Below are 23,648 nucleotides of genomic sequence, written 5' to 3' on the forward strand. Positions count from 1 at the left end.
ACATTCACAGAATACAAGGATCTATTTACAAACATTTCACAGGGCCCTTGCTGACACTGTCCTTCCTTCCGGAGGGGGGGTACTTTTGATCCCTATGGTCCCTGTGTGTGTTGTAAAGTAGCCACCCCTCCAAGCTCACTCCTGTGATAGACTACAACCTGAAAATTTCAGCAAACATTCATTTTGTGTGAATAGTGACAAAAACTAATGTTCCTAATATATTTTCTTTTCAGATCAAATGTTTTGTGTTGTAATACTGCATTAGGGCCACCAGATGGAGCCAATGAGCATAGGCTCTTCAGCTTCATCTAGTGGCCACAAAAGAGTATTATATCACAACAGTGTTCTGTGAATGGACAGGGGAGAGGAAAGGGTTGATAGCACTGCTTGTGTAGGAATGCCGTAGCTCTCCTGTCAGAGTGCTGGAAGCATATCAAAAGCTAGGCATGAATAAATGTGTAAATTGTAAAAAATAGTCAGCAATCCAGGAGGTGGAATACACCTGACACTTAACTATTTGTTACCCTATAGATTTTAAATGAACTATTTTTTCCGGAGTTCTTCTAATTTTTGTTGTCTGGAGGATCTATATTTAACAAGAAGAAAAGAAAATCTGAGGTACTGTCAAAAGAAACCAGTAGATAGGGTTTCTAACCTGTACTAGAAAAATGACATCTAAAACCTCTGTTGTGCATAGTTTATATCATCTGCCCATTGGCCCTGCTGTATTGCTGTATGCTCTCCATTGCACCTTTGGCCTCATTTCCTCCTATTACACTTGATAAACGAGACATTCATTTCTAATAGTACTCTTAAAGGGTCACCCAGGATCAATAGATGAGAAAAACAACAGGATGAAGAGAAAACTTAAATTATGATGCAAAGCATATGTGGAAAATTGTGGTATGTGAAGATCACATTGCCATTAAATAAGCGAGCTAATTGCGTTCCTTTGAATCAGCATGTACAAATATTTTTAGAACCTGACTTTGAGCACAAGGAATCATGTGATGATTTGTTGACAGGAATAGAACGATTGTTTCAAGCTTCAAGAAGAAAAATAATCGCAAAAGAGAACTAGGGCTGTTGGAAGCTTTGCTTAGGCTTATCTGACTCACTGCCACAACAAAATCTGCTATTAATTAGTGAATCACCATCTTTAATACAGTTCACAGTGTTGTGATAAGGAGCCAAGCAACATGTTAATAGCCTTCATACCAATGACGTTTAAAACAAGAAAAAAACACCCACAGACTCCCCACAGCAAACAGTACATTTTCATTTAAGCAGGCAGTACTTTTAACCCCTGTTATCTAATTGTCATTTAACAATGACGGGATTTAGAATGTATTTATCTATGCTAATTTGAATTTCTCCTGATTAAATCTCTTACCTCATTTTTTTTACTGGCAAATATTCAGCTTTAGGCTGAGATTCAGGCAGTGGTCCTGCTTTGGAAAACAATTCAACCAGTGAAGACCTTTCCTGTTCTCAGTACACACTTAAGACACTAAACTCAGGAGTTAAATCTTAAAAATGCATGTAGTACCCTATTACAAAAAAATTATCTTATTTGTGTATCACTTGGCTGTAGATCCTCAAATAATTTCTGTATTGGTGCTGACACTGTCCTTCCTTCTGGAGGGGGGGTACTTTTGATCCCTATGGTCCAAGCTCACTCCTGTGATGCACTACAAGCTCAGTACAAACTGGTAAACTAAACATGAGATTGTAGTCCAACACAGGAGCAAGCTTGGAGTGGTGGCTACCTTACAACACACACAGGGACCATGGGGAACAAAAATAGCCACCCTCCAGAAGGAAGTACAGTGTCAGCACCAATTCAGAGATGATTTGATTATCTACAGCTGAGTCATACACAAATAAACTACCTTTTCGTTATTAGGTAGAGTATTTGAATGCATTTTTAAGATTTAACTTCTGAGTTTAGTGTAGCTTTAATCACGCCCATCTAAACCATGCCCAATGTGCAACCCTTACCATTTTTCAATGCAGGGTCCCTCCTTCTCCCTTCCCCCTTGTAGCCCCCAGAGTCACAGTCTGCTTCTGTACCATAGTAATAGTACTTAAGTATTCTACGAGGCGTAGGTGGAACAAATGCACATTTTACAGAATAGCAAGCTACAACCACAGTATGAGGAACAAACCTAAGCAGAATTTTAATAATTGTGTATAGAACAACCATTGCTCTATATTCCAATCTAAATAGATATTTTTTTACAGTAAAAACAAATGCATTGTGATTCATGTGTATGTACCGTGTTTCCCCGAAAATAAGACACTGTCTTATATTTTTTTTGGCTCAAAAAGACACACTAGGTCTTATTTTCGGGGTAGGTTTTATTTATTTTTTAATGTATAACAATCCACACTTATTCATGTACAACAGTCTACATGTATTCATGTACAAAAATATGGTGATCAGGGAAATCAGGGGTGCCGTACATTTCCAAGATCAATTTGGTAACCAATCGCTGGCCAGAATGAGCGAAGCGCACTTTCACTATCGATTCCTCACAGGCGGAGTGCATTTGGTATCACTCCGCCTGTGACAGGAGGCGGCGCTATAGAGGAGGCATCGGCTTATGTGGCTCTGCTCCCTTGCTTCCTCTAGCGCTGGCTTCGTTGGCACCGCTGATCCTCTCCTGCCTCTCCCCCGGCTCTTCAAGTTCCCCCTTATGCCACCACCAGTCCTGGGAATGGTCACAACTAGGTCTTTTTTTCAGGGGAGGTCTTATATTTTAGCGATTCCCAAAAATAGTACTACGTCTTATTTTCAGGGTAGGTCTTATTTTAGGGGAAACAGGGTACATAATTGAACGCATTGTAAGGAAAAAAGGTACACATGAAACACAGGTGGTGTCATCAGGTACTTGTGATACCATTAGGATCAGACAAAGGCACTTTTTTTACCTTTTAGGGTTCTTTTGTGAGGGTGAAGACAGTGGTCAGACTAGAACTTTTCATGCCTGTTCCACAGAAATAATAGCACCACCACACTTGTCTGCAAGACACACAGCTATTTAGAGTTGAAAACATATAACAGTGCGTCACGGATTACATTTAGCTTTGGATATAGTGATAAGGGATTACAACCTTTGTCAGGTAGTCCTTCTGGGGAGACTTCTGTGTACTTATGTACCTGTCCCTGAGACAGGAAGTAAGGGGGAAGCTTTCAAACAAACACCCAAACAGGAATTAGAATAACTTTTTTTTAAATGAAGTAAACTTAGTGCCTCTGCCAGTGTCTTATTGCTGTCTGTGTCACATCCTGTGCCAGTGACATCCTGGCAAGATATAACATGGTGTCAGTGAAAATGACATGAGAGGACAAACAGAAGAAGAAAAAAAAACAAAAACAGGCAAAGGTTTAAAGCTTTACTCATCTCTATCCAACACAAGGCAGGGAGATTCCCATGAGATTATTCTAAAGCAGGAAAGTAGTTAACCTTGACTTGTATAGAAGAATCTATACAAGTCATATATCATACGTTATGTACAAATATAGGATAAGTATTCTTTGATATAAAATCCTCTGCTATGAAACTAATGTATTCCAGTCAGCTCCTTTTGCACCTGCTTGACCAACTCGGCTATACATTTTAGGGTGAATTTTTTCATTCCTGTATTTCACAGGAAACAGTCAAAGACAATTCCCTTCTTTTCATGCCAAATGTCCTAAAGGTGTACTTGGAAAATGGACAAACCAAATCCTTCCGCTTTGACGGTGGCACTTCTATAAAGGTAAGACTAAGGTTCCTCATTTTATTCATTTATGACAGGTTTTTTTATATAACATTTGATGCAACGCTCTACATACTGTGCATTTACATCAGTCTCTGCCCTCAAGGAGCTTACAATCTAAGGTCCCTACCTCACATGCATCCAAACACGCACACACATAGTAGGGCCAATTTAGATTGGAGCCAGTTAACTTACCAGTATGTCATAGATTGTACCTGCTTTATTTTTTTATTTTTTTTTAGTTCTTCAGTGAAAAGAGACATTTATACCTTTAAACATGTCAGAATTCAACTAGGAGTAAATCACACTAAGCATTGTGAAGCATTTAGGACAGGTCACTCTGTTGCAGTCTACAGTAAGGGCCTATTCACACCATAGCATTGCATTAATCGCATATTACCATTAATCACACAGTATATCTAGTGTGTATACCCTACTTAAGTCTTAAGCACTTTTTACCAAACTTACTTAGTGTATACCCTACTTAAGTCTTAAACACTTTTTACCAAACTTACTTAGTATATACCCTACTTAAGTCTTAAGCACTTTTTACCAAGCTTATTTAGTGTATACCCTACTTAAGTCTTAAGCACTTTTTACTAAACTTAGTGTATACCCTACTTAAGTCTTAAGCACTTTTTTATCAAACTTACTTAGTGTATACCCTACTTAAGTCTTAAGCACTTTTTACTAAACTTACTTAGTGTATACCCTACTTAAGTCTTAAGCACTTTTTACCAAACTCACCTTTAAATAGAACTAGTTACAACTTTTTTTTTAGTTTTGGATAGAGTAAGGGAGGGTTATAACCCCTGCCAGTTTTTTTTTGCCATTTTTTGCCATTTTGTCACAAACGACAAGGAGAGGGCCGAGGCGCTGAACGCTTACCTAATAGGTTGGACTTGATGGACTAATGTCTTTATTCAACCTCAAATACTATGTAACTATGTGTCCCATTGGGGAGATATTCTTTTACGTCCTATCCGATAACAGGAAGTGAGAGGAAATCCCTCCAAAGTGAGGTGGTCAGCAGGAATAGAACTATCTATTCCTGTTTTGATGACAATCCAAAATTACTTTCAGTGATAATGATCACTGTGTGTGTGTTGTAAAGTAGCCACCGCTCCTAGCTTGCTCGCGTGATAGGCTACCATCTCACATTTAGTATACTAATTTGTATTGAGAGCGTAGTCCATCACAGAAGTGAGCTTGGAGCGGTGGCTACTCTACAACACACACACAGGGACCACGGGGAACAAAAGTAATCACCCTCCAGAAGGAAGGACAATGTCAGCACCAGAGATGATTTGAGGATCTACAGCTGAGTGACACATTTGAAAAGATACATTTTTGTTAATAGTTAAGGTACTTTGTTTAAGATTTAACTCATGAGTTTAGTGTCACTTTAAGTTCCAATTACATAAGTCATTGTTATTGTAAAGATGATAAAACCACAAAAGCATTTATAAAAGATCAACAGAGGTGCATTAAGGAACAGATATGTGTATAAATCGCTCCCTCTATTCGTATCTAGGTTTTTATTTAGGATTAAGCCACAGTAATGGAATCATCACTAGCTTTGCAGCCATGTATTTTTATTTAATGACTCCTTTCAACCATTACCTCTGTAGACATAAGCTGGTTTGTTTCCTGGACTTCGTGGCGGACAGCTGTTCCTCTCTAATTTTCTAGGTGACCCTGGCTTGTAACCTTTTGTTCTTTAGTTATAGTCATTGTTTTAATGGTTTTCAGGCCCAAGGTACAGCTCTGTAAAGCAGGGTAATAACATGCTGTTGCAGCTGTTCTCTACCAAATGCCTGCTTTTCACTCTTCCAATACTTGACCTTGTAGCAAGACAGAATTATTAACGTGTGTATATTTCTCAAACAACTATCAACTTCAAGAGGGGACACATTATTTCCACATTTTCAAGTGCACCTATATAAACAAAATACTAATATTTTAACTACGCTCAGCAATACTCCACCATAGAATAGGTTTAATGCATCTCTTAATGCTAGTCGCTTGCTTTTATGCTGACCTACTGGCTTCGGTACTTTCTGAGTTAAGGACGTAGAGCAAGTATGCAGATCAAAAAGGTTAGAGTAAAGAAGTCCTTATCTGCACACTTGCTTTGTGTTGGTGATGCAGTGAAGCAAGAAAAATAAGATGATAGACAGGCACCAGAAATCAACAATGGTAGCTTACATGTTATCTCATGATGGTTTTTTTTTTAAAGTACAACTAAAAGCTCCTTTATGACAGTCTAAACAAGGACAGAATGCAGTTACTGACAGGGTTATTCACAAAAGGGTGAAGAGTTGGGAGAAGGCAGAAGTGAACAATCTAGGACAACATAGCTGAACTGGAAAGTGATCTTAATTGGAGAATTTTTCAAAATCAGCTATTTTGGCCTAGATTGTTTACTTCTCCTGCCTTCTCCAAACTCTTCACCCTTTTGTGAATAACCCTGTAAGTGATGCATAAGCCTCATAAAGTAAGAAACAAATGTCCTTTATCTTCTCTGATTGAGCCAAATAATTATTTATTTGTGTCTCACGTCCTCCCCTCTCCCAGACACTGCAGCTTACCCCAGGAAGCAGTGGACAGGACCAGGTGATGACTGACAAGCTACAGGCATTTTTTTGTAACACCTACTCTATGTAAGTAGGCCCACCCTATATGAGAGTGACAACTCTGCTCTGAATTCAGGAGCAGTTCAGCACCACTGCCACAGAAAGCTGTATTAGGTGGATGTCACTGGCAGGCTCAACTGGTATTTGTAGGACTTTGCAGTGGGACTAAGAGAAAAAGTAGGTGCAGATGGACTTATGATTAACAGCTGTTGATCATTTTTTTTAAATTGAAGGCCACAGTTCTACTTTAAAGCCTATGTCTGGGCTTTAAAGTAGAACAGTACCCTTGCAGTGCTGTTACCACAGGGGTCTACAGATATAAGATGATCTTCACCTGATAAGGGTATGGTGAGCTTGGGCAACATGAATTTAATCATGCCTGTGTGTCCTATAAATTGTCCAGTGTGTATAGGTAGCTTTTATGAAGCAGTGATATCTTGTTGAAATGGACATTCTACAGAAACAAAGGCATTTAATGCTGATGACATCTGAGAATAGTTCGGGACTTACCTGGTGGAAATACTTGTACTTGTTGTGTAGTTAAAAATGCAGTGTTGTAACCAATAGGAATCAATAATAAAATAATATTTTATTGAACTGGCTTCAATGACCAGAAATCTGACTACTATCCAGGATTGCACATTGGTATTGCTGTTTGCATAGTTTTACTGAATAAATCTGACAAAGATATATGAATAGTTTACACTGCTGTAGTCAAGCAGTAAAAGATGAAACAGTTTTTATTGGTAACTACACTTAACATTTGATGCTTAAATCGGAACTATAGTCTTCATAATGTTTTTTAGTTATACATGTGAAAGAGATCGACTTAATGAAAACAATCTGATCAATTTATGTTAGTCTATCAATAACCTTGTTCCTACGCATAATTTGTAATTATCTGTGCACATGGGAGCAGCCTTTTGAATCCTCTTATGTTGCTGCTGATTGAAAACAATAAACTATGTGTAGTAATGATTGGTAGACAGAGATCATGTGATCTAGTGAGGCCGCTGGAGCGCAGCAGTCTTTTATGCATGGCCAGAAAGACAAACTTTTTACTTATGTATTTCCGACAATATATTGTGCCTTATTGATTCATTCAAAGTATGAATTGTCAACATCAGTTCACTTTTATTATTGTACGAAGCCAAAATCATTAAACTTCAGATGAAACGCTTTTTTTTTTCCTCTTTGTGTTAGGCAGTAATTAGAATTTCTGTTATAAGTAGATTATGTGCTAATATCCTTCTATCAAGAAGAATCACATTCCTGATCAACTGTCAACGCTTGATTCGAAGATGACTTTAAAGTAATATGGTCCTAGAATCTTTTCTTTCTCATTAACAAGAGCGATGAGTTCCTAAGCTTCATAGTGCAACTAGCAATATTTAATTGGCGCTGTAATCTACCTAATCCAAAATATGTCTATCTCATTCCCCATTGCTTGTTTCATTGTACTTAGCATTTCCTGTTTAACAATCCACGCCATCTGTCTTTGGAACATGCGGACGCAAAGCTTTGCAGGGTAGATAAAAATGTATATTTTTTTCCACACATATATTATCAGCTGCTGGAAAAAGTGAGCATTACTGTAAATTCTTTTTTTCTGTTTCTGCTGGTGAAATCTTTATTATTTCTCTTAGTTTGGAATAAACTTTTAATCTTAAAAAAAAAAAGAAAAACTCTGGGGAAACATGATCGTAACCCTTGCACTAGGGCTACCCCCGCACAGCAAGGGTAAGTGTTCATTTTCGTCTAGGAGCAAAAATAATAGTTATACTCACTTGAACATCATAGCCGACTGGCTGTTAGTCCAGTCCCCACGGTCTCTCTCCTCCTCAGCTGCAGCGTCCCTTGCCTTCCTCACATACATACAGTCTATTGGACGTGATGACTCACGGGACCTTAGTGCGCTGGAGCAGAGGGGGAGAGAGATGGCAGGGACCGGTCTAATAGCCAGCCAGCTGCAAGATTCAAGTGAGAATAACTTAGTTTTTTCGCTCCTAGACAAAAACAAGCACTTAACCTTGCATGTGGGGGTAGCCCTAGTGGAAGGGTTAAAGTCATTTTACCGGAGTTCTTCTTTAAATTTTCCCTTAAAATGTGAATGCATCCATGCACACTTACCTGTAGAAAAGTGATTAATGATAGATAGATAGATAGATAGATAGATAGATAGATAGACAGACGGATAGATGTTTATAAGTGACTTGTACTGACATTGTCCTGTTTTTATAGGATGTTATATTAACACTCCAAGAAAAGCTTTCCATAAAGTGCATTGAACACTTCTCCCTGATGTTGGAGCAAAGGACAGAAGGAGCTGGAACCAAACTTCTCTTATTACATGAACAGGAGACACTAACTCAGGTTTCTATAGCGTACCTAGTATTTACCTTGGCACATTTAGTCCTGATGGGACAATTACAAAAATATTATAGCTTGGTGTTTGTAAAAGTATTCATCATTGTTTGATTGCTCTAGAGCAATTTGTGGCTTACTATCTAAATAATAATCAATGATGATTATTGAAATATGCAATATACAAGTATTATGGCAAGGAAAGAAAAAGTCCAACTTATAGTTAACTCCTTCCCCAGCACAATGCCCTGTGCTAGGGATACAATAATAGATGTCCACCGTTTCTTAGCCACCATTCAACATTTTGGGCAACTGGTGGCTCTGAATCCCAGCTGTCAATGACAACGCCATTCCCCAATGGCAATCAGGGACCAATCAAAGTAATTCCTGATGATATGACCACAATGTTAGCTAGGACATCATGACATAGAGACCACAAACAGACAGGAGGCAATACTGATAAAATAAGCCTTCAGCCTGCATAGGGCACTGATTATGTTACTGGCAGTTTTCATCTGTTTAATACTGTAATTCTCAAACACAATTACAGTATGAAAAAAATTAATAAAGTCATTAAAAATTGTATTTTTTTAAATTGTACTTTTTGATATTTTTGTCCAAGTGGTAAACTAAACAGTGTACCTGTTTAGTTTAAAGTTTTTTATGTCTTTTAAAAATGATATAAAGGTTATTTAGGTATGCAAATTATTCCTAGACTTATTGTCAACCGATAAGTTAACCGATGCATGCTGATACTGTACATCTAAATTTGGCCTTAGCATGTAGGCATCCATGACTCTTGTCATTAAAGGGTAAACAAAACCCTAAAGAGGGAGCTTCCAATTTATCTTTAAAGTTGGAGAATTATGAGGGACCTGCTAATATGTCCTCAGCGTTGAAGGGGGATTCTTTTTGTTCCTTGTCAGTGTGTCCAATATATATCCTGGATGCATCACTCCAGTGGTAAAGTGTACTACTTACTTACTTAAAGAGAAAGTCATTACTTTTCCAGACTGCTCTTTTTGTTAAGAAATTCCAAAATGTGACCACTTTCTATGTTCTATGGCATCAGAAAGCTCTGTCTTAAATATAGCTGCTGGCACTTTGCAAACCTAGAGGTAAATGGGATCTACCCTAAGTTGTCTTTTCTTCTTGTAACCATATTTTAATGTCGCATAAAGTATCTGTCTCTTTACCTTAAAAAGGTCATTTTAATGCCCAGATCTTTTAAAAAAAATTTTAAGGCTAACTATAGGTAGCCAGATGTCTCACCAAGAACCATGGTCACATGTTCTGAACATCTTTAAATCCACCAGAACCCACTATAAAATAAACAGGTTTTTTTAACCAATGAGCATAAGCAGTATATGTTAGGTATAATTTTGAATAAGTGAAGAATTAGTGCACAGATGTTTTCCAAAAATTGTGAAATCTGTGTGTATTACAACCACATAGAGTGGTGATGAAACCCTCATTATATAAAAGCCCCAAGTGATCCAGTTGCCTCTTAAACATTCAATTGGTATGAAAACAGGACAGGTGTCTGTCTTTATGCTTTATGTATTAAGATAATATCTTCACCAGTATTTGTAACCTTGTATAGATTGATGTCAATGTCAGATACGGACAGTCTGACATGTAAGGCAACACTGTCATTAAAATATTAAAGATACGGAACTAGGCACTTCATCCACTTGAGAAAATGAACCAGTTATAACAATCCTTTGCCTTCTACTCCTTAATCACTTTACTTGCAATGCTTACAATTTTCCATCTATCGTATACTTTGCTATTTTCTCTAGCCATGGTTTGAGTAATGGTACCAATGTTTTTTTAAATCTAAAGTGAACCACATCTACTTACACATCCGAATATAGAAAAAAATGACAGTTAGAATGAACATAAAAAAACAACTGTCAATTAAATTAAACTAGGTACAAAATATCTACTTGTTTAAATCTGTGTTTCATGATTTAGGAACCTTAATATAACTGAGCATATATTTCATCAATAACTTTATTACTACTCCGGTAGTTGTAGTTTGTGTACATTCTTGGCTTAACTAATGCAGGTTTGGGACCTTGTGTACTGTGAGAACTGCTGTCAGTTTTTAGCTTGCAACTGAAATATCTGTTTTCTGAAAGCAACGTTGAATTGGACTATTTTTATATCTGTTTTAACATGTCTAGGTGACTCAGAGACCCAGTTCGCACATGATGAGATGTCTGTTTAGAATAAGTTTTGTTCCAAAGGATCCAATTGACCTTCTTCGGAGGGACCCAGTTGCCTTTGAATATTTATATGTACAGGTAAGGGCTCATATTCATTTAGAAGAACTGTTGCAACTTTGTTACTATAAGGCTTATTTGTTTCTATAATTTTATTATATAACACAAATCGATCCAAATAGTATTGACGCTTGAATTGCTTATGACAGGGATGCTTATGAAAATGTAATACTCTGATTGGCATTAACAGTAGCAATCGCGTGATATGTCAGGTGCTGGTTTCCCGATATGCAGGTTTGTTATCTAATGTAGTGTATGCTTTACTTGAGTCTAATGCACCATCTGCTGGTTGATTTTAGAGTTGCAATGATGTGGTTCAGGAGAGATTTGGACCAGAGCTGAAGTATGATATTGCTCTGAGACTAGCAGCACTGCAGATGTACATAGCAACAGTCACCACCAAGCAGACCCAGAAAATCTCTCTAAAATACATTGAGTAAGTATACATGCTTATCCACCCATCTTTGTGCCCATTATTCTGAACATATACCTGTATGTTTATATACTGTAACATCATACATTTTTTAGCTATACTATCTTTTTGTGAATCTGATACATTTGTAAAAATCCTGAACACAATACAACTTTGTAACAAATGAAAGCCCTTCAGTGAAATTATGTTCTGTTTTATTTTTAACTAAATACCCAAGGCAATAAGTATTATATTAAAATAGTTCACTACATGTTTTAGTGACAAGTATCAGAAGTTGGATCTCTCTTTACTTTGGGGAGATTACTACTGTGGGGCAGGAAGTAAAGGGAAATCTCTTATATATTTATAAAAAAACATTTTAACAAACATTTACTACAGTGTGCATACATGAAACTCAGCAGATGATGATCAGCACTATCAGTGGCACTTTGTGATAGCTGCTTCATAAAGCCCATGGTTTTTGCATAGAGCTCCAACTGCTGCCTGCAAATGGTACACATAACATTTTTATATACATCATATCTGATTAAAAATACATTAAAAAATTTTTTATTATTACTACCCAAAAAAATAAACAAAATAAGACTACTTATTATACTACATTTTAATAAACCCAATATCGGAAAGAACAACTGTCCTATCAGATTCTTTAAGCTGCACAAAAAAATTAAATGGGACACTGCACCTTACAGATGAGATCATTGTGTTTGCACAACCTGAGTCTGCAGCCCCTCATCTTCTATATGTATCCTATATTGCTAAAGACGTTGCTTCCTTCTTCCAGTACATTGGGATCTTGGGCTATGGGAATGGGGGTTTGCAATAGGCTTAAAGAGCAATCCTTCTAGTTTCTCCAAAAAGCTTCCTCTAGTGGCATTCAGGAGATGCTTCTTCGGCAGAATACTGGAATTTGAACTGTCTTGATGGGATGAGCACATTAATCACTTCTAGTAAGATACAGAGTCCCATTTAATTTTTATGCAGCCTACAAGGAAAAGGACAGGTACAAGGTTTTCTTTAAAGTGTAAGTAAATGCAAAAAAATCAAATAACTTCTATTAATTTTAAAAATCTGTTTTAGCCTCACTGTGCCAGCATTTTGTTTTCTTCTTTTCCTGCTAAACATGCACAAATAACTGGTCATCCTGCCAGCGTTTCTTCTGGTGCCCCTGTTTCCTGCTCTGTTCTATCAATACTATCCACGGGTTCTGATGTATGCAGTTCAGTCTCAGTTATACAGTTTCAGTCAGGGAACAGCAGGAAGCCATGCGAAAGTATGGAGAGCCTACTGTTCCTTGATCAGCCTCTGTTGTCACAGGCTGACACACACCCTGCCCAGCCCTTAATGGCTTGTTTGACAGACAAGGAGTGTCCTGACTGATCACCACTGGTCTTGTCAGTGGAAAAGGCTGATCATCAGGAGCTTCCATGTCCACCCCTTGGAGAACAAGGAGGAAGAGGGGATAAAGCAGTCATGTGACCTCAACTAAAGAGAGCCATTGAAGGTATTTTCTGACACTGATCATGACTGCGGAAGTGGATTGAATAAGCTATGAAACATCTTCAACTTGACAGAACAAGTCCATTTAAATGCAATTAACTACTACTAGCTATTTTGGAGATCCTGTTAGTGTGGATTGTTTGAAGAAGTTCCGCTGAATGTTAGTATGTGTTTATAGCATAAATCATTGCCAGGCACCTTAAATGTCCATAGCATTAATTGTGAAAGTGATCTCAGTTTGTAGGTTGATGTCTGTATCTAAATCATTAAATATAATATTATCATTGCTTTACAAATCTGCTGAATTGCACCTGTTTATTTAAATTCATGTGAGAAATAAACAAATGCTGTTCTCTCTACAGAAAAGAATGGGGATTAGAGACCTTCCTTCCATCTGCTGTGTTGCAAAGCATGAAGGAAAAGAACATAAAAAAAGCATTGTCGCACCTTGTCAAAGCTAATCAAAACCTCGTCCCTCCGGGCAAGAAGGTAAGCCATACACATCAAAGAAATGTAAAATATGAGAAAGGAGAAGAAAATAATATTTACATGAACTGTATAAAATGTTACCGCTCTGTGTCCAGAAATGTATAGCGCTATCGATCATTTCTTAACGCTTTAAATTTAGGCATGCTTGTAGTTTAAAACCAGTTGAAAGCTTGGGCACTGCTATAGCATAGCTGGACATAGTTTTGAGAACTCCTGACACTGTCACTAACCCATATTTCCCAAGATACTTCTTCATCCGCTGAAAAATAACATTAGTTAAACACTAGAAATCAAACTAGAACGCTAATGTTGCTCCTGTGCGGAAGACCTAAGGAAGCTAAATAGTAATATGGTAACCTACACAGAAAACAAATATATGATATAATATAAACAAATAATACAGCTTCAAGGTAATTTCTAAATATTATTTATTATTACATTATTATACAATGTATTATTATTTTTATCTTATTATGCTGCACAATCTGTTGGTGCCGTATATAAATCCTGTATAATGATAATAATCATAGTTACAATTTTATAAACAATTAAATATGAACTCAAGGCAGATAATAAAAAAATACAGTTAGGTATTTTTAGAAAAATATTTTTTTAATGCAATCAATGTAAATAACTGTATATGACTTGCTTTTTAGCTTGCTGTAATCCCATGTTCACTCAGGGAGAGGGAAGGATAGTACAGGTGAAACTCGAATAATTAGAATATCGTGCAAAAGTAATTGCAGTAAGTGCTGCAAAAGGGGCCCAAACCAAGTACTGAGTACCTATGCATGCTTGTACTTTTCAGAGGTCCGATATTGTTCTATGTACAATCCTTGTTTTATTGATTGCATGTAATAATCTACTTTTTTGAGGTTGTGGATTTGGAGTTCTTGGGGTTTTCATGAGCTGTAAGCCATAATCATCACAATTATGACAAATCACGGCTTGAACTATCTTGCTTTGCATGTAATGAGTCTATCTAATATATTAGTTTCACCTTTTAAGTTGCATTAGTGAAATAAATGAACTTTGCACGATATTCTAATTATTCGAGTTTCACCTGTACTTGGGAGCAATCAGGGGTGCTGCATACACATGTGCTGCTTTGCATAGTGCTGCTGTTCTAAAAAAAAGGGAACACACTTGCATGTATGTGTGTGTTTCCTACAAGTACTCCAGTTTTGATCTTCAAAACAAAAACATACTAGCTAAAGTGGACATACTGATACAAGATGCATAATCTAACATAATTCATCCAAAATCTGTAAAAAAATCAGTCAAGGCAACATGACTTGCTGCATTTGTCTTGAAGACGTTTCACTGGTCATCCAACCAGCTTTCTCAATTCAAAATTACTTGTACAAAAAATTATCTGGGAATAAATATGGTGAATGTTGCTCCAATCCACATAATTTGTTAGTCACAACCAGGTGTTGATTGTATTAGCATAATTGGACTCTAGGGGGTGTTATTAACCTGCCCAGAGAGAGGTGTTAAAACAGCATTGTATGTGGCAGAATACCTAACCTACTATAACCACAAACCTACTATAGCCACAATAGAGAATCTCCTTGTAATGGATCAGAGCAGAGAGGCAGCTCCCTCCCGCCCCCCTGCCAGACACGCCCCCGCCCGCACGCATGCCCGCCCACCTGTGTTTCTGTTTGTGGCTCCCTGGACGGCAGAGCGGACAACAGCAGCCAGGTAAGACATCCCCCGAAAATAAGACCTAGTGTCTTTTTTCGTGAAAAAAAATAAATAAGACACTGTCTTATTTTCGGGGAAACACGGTACTATGTGGGTTGCTTTGGTTGGCATCAGAATGGAACAAATGTAGAGTGAAGGTGTATGTGATTGTAAGCTACTCTGGACCAGTGCTGTGTTATATGTCAGCAGTGGTGCCATATAAAAATGCATAAGGTGATAAATTACATTCATATGTAAATTAAATTATATGACAAAATGAAAAGTAATGACAAAAACCCCTCCGTATCTTTAACCAGACAGCACATTTTAATCATCCTTCTTATCTTTTGCAGCTATCTGCTCTACAAGCCAAAGTGCACTATCTGAAGTTCCTTAGTGACTTGCGCTTATATGGAGGACGTGTGTTTAAAGCAAAATTGGTTGTAAGTGCTTTATTATGTAATACTTTATGCATAGTCTAGCATTTGAGACACAAAGCAGTCTATAATTTATCTTTACTGTAATAGGCGACTTTCTGTATCAATCAATGTGTAATTAATTTTGAAAGCTGGTAAAAGGGTCATCAATATTTCCTGGGCAATTTCCCACATGTCTTCTAGATTGAATATACATGAAAATTACTGAAATCATTTTCCCAGCTGTACAAATATACATGTTGCTTCTTGCTTTAAATTGTAATATCTTTCCCAATCCATATTCATTTAATCAACAAATGCATTTATAATGTTTACTCCATTGCGCAATTTATTTTTAACCTTGCCTTGATAAATTGGCCATCAGACAAGTAGAAAACGTAACCCTCTACTATCCTTGTGCTTACAGCAGGGAGAAAAACATTCAGACGTGACCTTGTTAGTTGGCCCCCGATACGGTATCAGCCATGTAATCAACACAAAAACAAACTTGGTAGCCCTGCTTGCTGACTTCAGCCACGTGAACCGGATTGAAATGTTTACAGAAGATGATGTAACCGTTAGAGTAGAACTTCATGTTCTTGATGTAAAAGTAAGTACAGTACAGTTTCCTAAAAAGTTTTCTTTTAAGATTGACTCTGGTGTATGTACGGTATATTACTAGACACTTCCAGCTTATTGGAAACCCCTACCAATGCCAAAAAGTCAAACAAAGTGCTGTTGGCTGTTTTATTCACTCCTATTCTTTTTAGACTGTGTGGAAGTTGCACTTACATGAAAGGTCACATGGTCCATTCTACTGTTTGCCTTTGTTTTTTTACATTATCCAGCTGCTGCAGACTAGTAGGTTGTAGTGGAGGTACACTCAGACATCAGAGGACAGTACTTTTTACTGATATACACTGTATGTAGAAGCAGCAGAGACATGTATGAAAATCAGTAATCAATGTAAAGGCCAAGAGTGAATCTCATTCCATTAAGTGAAATGTGGCCGAAAGGAACACTGAGGAGGATAGGCTTGGAACCAGTAAAAAGTATTAAAAACATTTTATGAAAACCCACATAATTTATGCAGACCTTTATTGTAATCAAGAAGGCCCTTAACTGGGTCTTGCTTCCTCTGCTCTGGGTTGCTTACTGCTGAACCTGTAGAACAAAGAACAGTTAAGTCTCAACAACTTGCTCTTTCTGTGGTTTTCAAAACAATAAGCTGTCCTTAAAAATAAAAGATTGTAAACGTTGGAAAAAAAGCATTATTTCCCCTTTTAGAGAAAATACCTGTCATGACCTTTTTCTGTGTCCTCCACACATTGGTAAAGCTGCCTTCCTACTGAACTATTGCACATGGATCTTGACTGCTCAGTATATTAGTGTGAAATTGTGCTTTTGAAATTGACAGATTTCAGATTTAACAAATTGCATAAGCTAAAATAATGATCTGTTATGTTTTTATAACCTCATATTTCTCACAGGCTATAACACTGCTTATGGAGTCATCGGATGCCATGAACCTTGCCTGCTTAACAGCAGGTTATTACCGACTTTTGGTTGATTCCAGACGTTCGATATTTAACGTGGCAAATAAAAACATGGCCAATCGTGAAGCAGGTAATTTTACTATAACCTTTGTAATGAACTACTTGGCACATTAGGATATGGATTTACAGTCTCCCTGATTGCACAACACATTGTACCTGCACATCCTGATTTAAATGGGATAGTTAAAGTCATTTACAGTATTTTTATTAATAATAATTATGTATTATGGTTATAAAAATATATATAAAAAAAAAAGTTTTTTTTTTAAACATTTCTTTTTAGTTGAGTTACCATTTTGGTAAATGCAGGTCTGGTTCTTTAGTGTTTCAGATAGCTGCTTTACTACTTTGCTAAGAATGCAGACCTGAACTGCAGGAGCTCAGGTTACATGAAGTCGAATGAGTCAGCTAAATGACAAAGAGAAAAGCAGAAACACCCCTGCCTTTCTCTAAGCAGAATTAGTGCCATCTACATCAGCCATTACATTATGACCAGCCGTCTAATATTGTGTAGATTCCCCTTTTACTGCGAAAACAGCCCTGACCCGTGGAGGCATGGACTCCGCTAGGCCGCTGAAGGTATGCTGTAGTATCTCCAAGCCATCAGTAGCAGATCCTTTAAGTCCTGTAAGTGGCAAGGTGGGGCCTCCATGGATCGGAGTTGTTTTTCCAACACATTCCATAGATGCTCAAATGAATTGCGATCTGGAGAATTCGGAGGCAAAGTTAACACCTCAAACTCGTTGTTGTGTTCCTCAAACCATTCTTGAACTATTTTTGTAGTGTGGCAGGGTGCATTATCCTGGTGACAGAGGTCACTGCTATCAGGGAATATAATTTCCATGAAGGGGTGCACTTGGTAAGCAACAATGGTTAGGTAGGTAGTATGTGTCAAAGTAACACCCAAATGAATGGCAGGACCCAAGGTTTCCCTGCAAAAAGACTGCCCAACGGCATTGCACTACCTCCGCTGGTTTGCCTTCTTCTCATAGTGCATCCCGATGCCATCTCTTCCCCAGGTAAGCAACACACACACCCAGCCATCCACATGTTGTAAAAAAAAACATGATATATCACACCAGACCACCTTGCTCTGTGGTCCAGGTTCTGATGCTCACGTGACCATTGTAAGTGCTGTGAAAATGAAGAAAAGTCACTAGCACTCCAGCTTAATTTCTAGTCAATATTTGTTGACTGATGCAGTGTCACATCATTATAGTGATGCTTTGAAACCAGGACCTTCCTCAGGCAAACTCTTTGGCGTGCTAGGGACTTTTCTTCATTTTGATTTGACTTGTAGAGACATCTGCTGTCACTTTAGCACCCACCCAATATTTTGGGGTACCATCCAGTCAGGAGTGCAATGGGTCCCATATGAACATTGTAAGTGCTGGACACAGGTCAGCATGAGCTCCTTGACCAGTCTGTTGCTATGCAGCTCCATTTGCAACAAACTGTGATACACTGTGTGTTCAGTAGAACAGTAGAAAGGCATCATGGCACACTCACAAACCAGCATGTAAAACAACTTGTCTCACCACTAAGGACAATGACAGAGGTTTGGATACACGTCTTCTGCAAAGGATGTGTAAGCCGCACAGCCGCACCAAGGCACCTATGCGTTTGTCGTTTGTTTTGCTTTACCGATTTGGTGCAGCGACGCATGGGGTTTCTCAGCTGCCAATGGGATGTGCGGGATCCCTTGTGTGTCTCTGTACCTTTAAGGAGGTGGGGCGTCCTCCTGACAAGCCTGCACCCAATTTGATATCTTCTGCCCCCATGTGCTCCAAGATGGAGACTCTCATAGTTTAGAGTTAGGACCGCACTATAAGAGGTGCCTTGGCGCGGCAGTGCGGCTTACACATCCTTTGCAGAAGACGTGTATCCAAACCTCTGTCATTGTCCTTAGTGGTGAGACAAGTTGTTTTACATGCTGGTTTGTGAGTGTGCCATGATGCTTTTCTACTGTTCTACTGCTCAAAGCCCATTTCGTGTGCACCTTACTGTATAACTGGTAACAAATTGTTGAGTGCGTTTGTCGTTTGTTTTGCCACACTGTGTGTTCAGACACCTTTCTCATGGAACCAAAATTAATGTTTTCATCAATTTCAGCTACAGTAGCTCTTCTATTGGATTTGACTACACAGGCCAGCCTTTGCTCCCCACATGCATCAATGAGCCTAGGCCACCGGTTTTCCTTAGGTTCTGACCTCTGCAGACTAGGAATATCCCACAAGAGTCAAAGTTTTGGAGTTGCCCTGCCCCAGTTGTCTAGCCATTACAATTTGGTCCTTGTCAAAGTCGCTGAAATCCTTACGCTTGCCCATTTTTTCTGCTTTCACCACAACAACTTCAGGGACAAAGTTAACTTGCTGCCTAATAATAATCCCACCCACTTCGAGGTGCCATTGCAACGAGATAATCAATGTTATTCACTTCACCTCTCAGTGGTCATAATGTTATGGCTGATTGGTGTTAATCTTCAGTCTACAGCAGCAATCAAAATGTGCAGAGTCATTGGTGTGCTTTTTTTATCACACAATCTCAGCTGTCTCTGTGCTAGGTGCAGTGAGATAGCCAGGCTGGCCCTCAGGAGGCTGGGCACACTATTGAGCCAGGGTGGAGGCCAAGCCAGCATGAAATAGAAGTAAAAGTTAATTTGCCAAAATCTGTATTTACATGTATCACTTCATGAGGACAAATGAAGGAAGTCACACATAGGCCTCTATGTCAAAGTAAAGTTAATCTTGAAATATGTGGCTGTGCATACACCGATGCTTGTTCATAAGTTTGTCCCCAAGTACAATAATATGCTTTTGTTAGTTTTCATAAGCATTGATGTATGTAGTTGATTTATACACTGTTTATATAATGAACTTACGAGACATTGTTTATGAATGACCACTTTGTCATGAAACTCTTTCCCCTTGCTTCAGTGATAAAGCAGAGAGCCAGATGTTACATTTTTCTAGAGCTCTTTTTCCAAATTCATCGAACTAGAGGTTCTCTTGCGTTGACCTAAAATACTCTTGATCAGTAGGAACTTTAGTCATAATATATACAGTATGTATAATAATATTTCCTTGTTGCTAATATAACTCTCTTTTTTCTTTAGGAAATGAAATTCGAGCTAAACCTAATTATCATGATTGTGATTGGAATTATTTACCAAAATCAACAATATTTGCTTTTGAAGAAAATCAGGAAGCGCAACAAATATTTGTAGACCTAAAACAAAGAAATATGGATGTTTCAGAAAGTGCTTTGCATCACAAAGATCACAGGAGCTTGTACATAGAAACTAATTTTAATTCAGGAGAACTTGATCAGCAGCTAACCAAACAGTGCGATCATATTGACTTAGAAAAAAGCCTTGGTATTAGCCAGCCATCATTGCTGTCTCTCTCAGGGCTGGAACACTCTAGCACAGCACAAGACTCTCCCAGGAGTGCAAAAGTGTCTTTTATATTTGGTGACCACATCTTGGACACCATAAACCCTCAGACACTTGGCTATGAGAGATTGCTGGATGAAAGCCCTGAAATGTTAGATAAACAAAGTGTAATTTACTTAAACAATGCCAATGACATTAAAGACTTAGACTTAACGTCAGATGCTGAAAGCATTCATTTTGCTGCTAATGCTGTTTATGCAAATATATCTGAGAGTAAAATATTTGGGAACACAGAATTGATTGAAGAACCCCTGTTACATGATATATGTTATTCTGAAACTACAGATGATGTTGAGGACGAAGATGAGGCAAGTTGCGAGGAGGACATTATAGTGCCAGAGGATAACAGAACAGACATACTTAGCATGTCAGGATCCAGTGATGATATTATTGATCTGACCTCACTTCCACCTCCTGAAGGAGATGACAATGAAGATGATTTTTTGCTGCATTCCTTGAACATGGCTATTGCCGCCCCTCCTCCTGGTTTCAGAGACAGCTCAGACGAAGAAGACTGTCAGAATCAGTCTGCTTCAGCTGGTAGTGTGTCTGTTGATGACATCCCTGTCTCTTTGATAGATGCTGTTCCAACAAATGCGGATGAAAAATGTGAGACAACCCTAGAAGAAGCAGTAGTAGTTTCAAATCTACAAGCCATGCAGGATCTGGCTGTATCGGAGGAAAGCCAAGCAGATGACACCTCAGGTTCTTTCACCATTGTGACGTTTATTCACTAGTGTACAGACCCATTGTTCCATCCCTTTGAGCCATCGTTTTTGTGTTTTATTTATAAACCTCTAAACCATCCTTTATTTTATCCACAAGATTTTCTGTTGTTTTTATGATTTTTTCATATGAAACACACATGATTCTTAGAAAGGTATGCTTAAAGTTGGTTTAAACATTTTATAACAAAAAATACTAATGTGGTAGTAAAACTTGTATTTACATGGTCATTTCTTTTTCATTTCAGGTGTAACAATATTAAGAGCATATAGTCCTGAATCATCATCAGATTCTGGCAATGAAACAAATTCCTCTGAAATGACAGAGAGTTCAGAACTGGCTTCTGCTCAGAAACAAACAGACAATCCAGCTCGAGTAATGTTGCCGATTGGTGAAGGTTACCAGCCTCTGATAGCTGAACAGACGGAATTTTCTCTAGTCAAGAACCAAGCTGGATGTATGTCTCTTAAATCTTCATCTTCCTTAATGAATCGGCAAGCAGTGGATCTCCAATCAAAAGCTGTGCCTTCGAAACAAATGCTTCATTCTGATAACATAGAAATGGAACCAGAAACCATGGAGACAAAATCTCTCACCGACTACTTTAATAAGATGCAAATGGGTTCCTTGGTGTATGCCTGCAAAAGGAAAAACAAACCAGAAGTGGAAATGAAAACGCATTTTGACGTAAATGTAACTGTCAAAAAGCAAGGAGGTAAACGAACAGAAAATGACGGGGAACTGAAAGCAAAATTAGAAATGCATCCTCCTAAAGACTGTCAACATCTAAGTAATTTTAACTTGGAAAGAACTGCTTTTCGAAAAGACAATCAGCGATGGTACAACACCACTGAAAAGGGTACTAGTGACAGGTTACCATCAGGAACAGCATATGCTAAGACACTGCCAAGACTTTCTTGTGTGGCGAACAGCAAAAATGAAAATAATAGCAAAGACGACATAAATATTGAAACTGTGCTTTCTGAACAAGAGGATATATTTATTTCCAATGCTAACTTTATTTCTTCTTCCAAAGAACTTGGTGAGTCTGAGGCTGATGACACTTCTACAGAGAATATGTCTAAGCTAGCAGATACCGATCAGAGTATTAACAGGATTTGTGAGTACCACATCACCAAGAATATGTCATCGCTTCAAAGTGAAGGACACTTTTCTCTGCAGAGCTCCCAGTGTTCATCTGTGGATGCTGGCTGCAATTCTGGGAGCAGCTCATGTGCAACTCCAGTTGAGTCCCCACTGTGTACAGCAGATATTAAGCATATTCTGTCTGATACACCGGTAAAGAGTGGAAATTATGTAAGCCCTGATGAGAGACAATCAATTTTTCCAAACCATGGGCCATCATATCCAGAACTGCATCAACAAGGTGACACTTCTTGTCACAGGATCAGTGTTTCTGCCCATACATCAGTGAATGCAGACCCATTGTTTGGAACCCTAAGAGATGGAAGTCATCGGATTTCTAAAATTAAAGAAACCACAGGTACATCACTAAATGTGAAAAAAAAACTGCCTTTGAAGACATAGATTTATACTGTATTTGAAATACTAAGTTCCTACAAATTATGTTTTCATATATTTGTATGATGTATTACATACAGCATGCAGTACTTTTTTTCAGCGCAATGCAGTGCAACGTGGTACAACCGCATCACACCGCACAGCGTCCATAGAACTTCATGAAATGTCACTTGAAATGTCAAGTTCTAACCAAAAAAATAAACAGTGTAATGCATCGTGATCAAGCACTTCAGCACTGTGTTGGGCACACCAGCAGCCATGAACTGCAACAGTATTTTTTTTTTTTTTAGACTACCCCTAAATGTCCTGGGGTGTGTATACCCCTGGAGGTGCGTGTACCCTCAGTTGGGAGCCACTGATCTATGCCACCCTGGGTAAAGCAGAAAATAACATTGTATGTATTAATAGTAAGACTATATAGGGTACGATGCAAGAAAGTATGTCAGTTTTCACTAAGGAGCCCGGGAATGGGTAGTTGTTGGCGTGTTCAGTGCCAAAACACACGTATATGTATGTTACAATTGACAGGTCACCCTGCTCTGGAGTCAGCTCCAAAACCACGTGAGGCAGCAGCACTGACTTCATGGCACCAAACTAACTAATCTGATCAATAACTACATATTTTCATATTTTGTAGTGGGTAAGACAATAAGGGAAGCAAATCAAGCTTCTGTTATGGGGAATGTTGTCAGGAGAGCTTATTTCCTTACTTTTCTGGTTGATATTTGGATAAGCATACTTTATTAGTATTAAATGTATAAGATTGGATTTTAGATATCTGCTCCCTCTG

The 23,648-nt window shown here is 38.2% G+C and overlaps 1 protein-coding gene across 1 annotated transcript in view; it reads left to right on the top strand.

Annotated features, from left to right (window-relative positions):
• Nucleotides 1-23,648, top strand: part of FRMPD4 (FERM and PDZ domain containing 4) — a 171,098-nt gene that overhangs the window by 142,198 nt on the left and 5,252 nt on the right. The window contains exons 7-16 of the mRNA XM_018566071.1: nucleotides 3,658-3,765; nucleotides 8,643-8,774; nucleotides 10,955-11,074; nucleotides 11,353-11,489; nucleotides 13,349-13,475; nucleotides 15,518-15,607; nucleotides 16,008-16,190; nucleotides 17,071-17,206; nucleotides 20,252-21,295; nucleotides 21,564-22,820. Coding sequence (XP_018421573.1) covers nucleotides 3,658-3,765; nucleotides 8,643-8,774; nucleotides 10,955-11,074; nucleotides 11,353-11,489; nucleotides 13,349-13,475; nucleotides 15,518-15,607; nucleotides 16,008-16,190; nucleotides 17,071-17,206; nucleotides 20,252-21,295; nucleotides 21,564-22,820 — 3,334 coding nt within the window. The remainder of the gene's footprint in view (nucleotides 1-3,657; nucleotides 3,766-8,642; nucleotides 8,775-10,954; nucleotides 11,075-11,352; nucleotides 11,490-13,348; nucleotides 13,476-15,517; nucleotides 15,608-16,007; nucleotides 16,191-17,070; nucleotides 17,207-20,251; nucleotides 21,296-21,563; nucleotides 22,821-23,648) is intronic.

The sequence above is a fragment of the Nanorana parkeri genome, unplaced genomic scaffold (genome assembly GCF_000935625.1).
Source record: "Nanorana parkeri isolate BGI_ZX_2015 unplaced genomic scaffold, ASM93562v1 scaffold913, whole genome shotgun sequence".
Lineage (NCBI taxonomy): Eukaryota > Metazoa > Chordata > Amphibia > Anura > Dicroglossidae > Nanorana > Nanorana parkeri.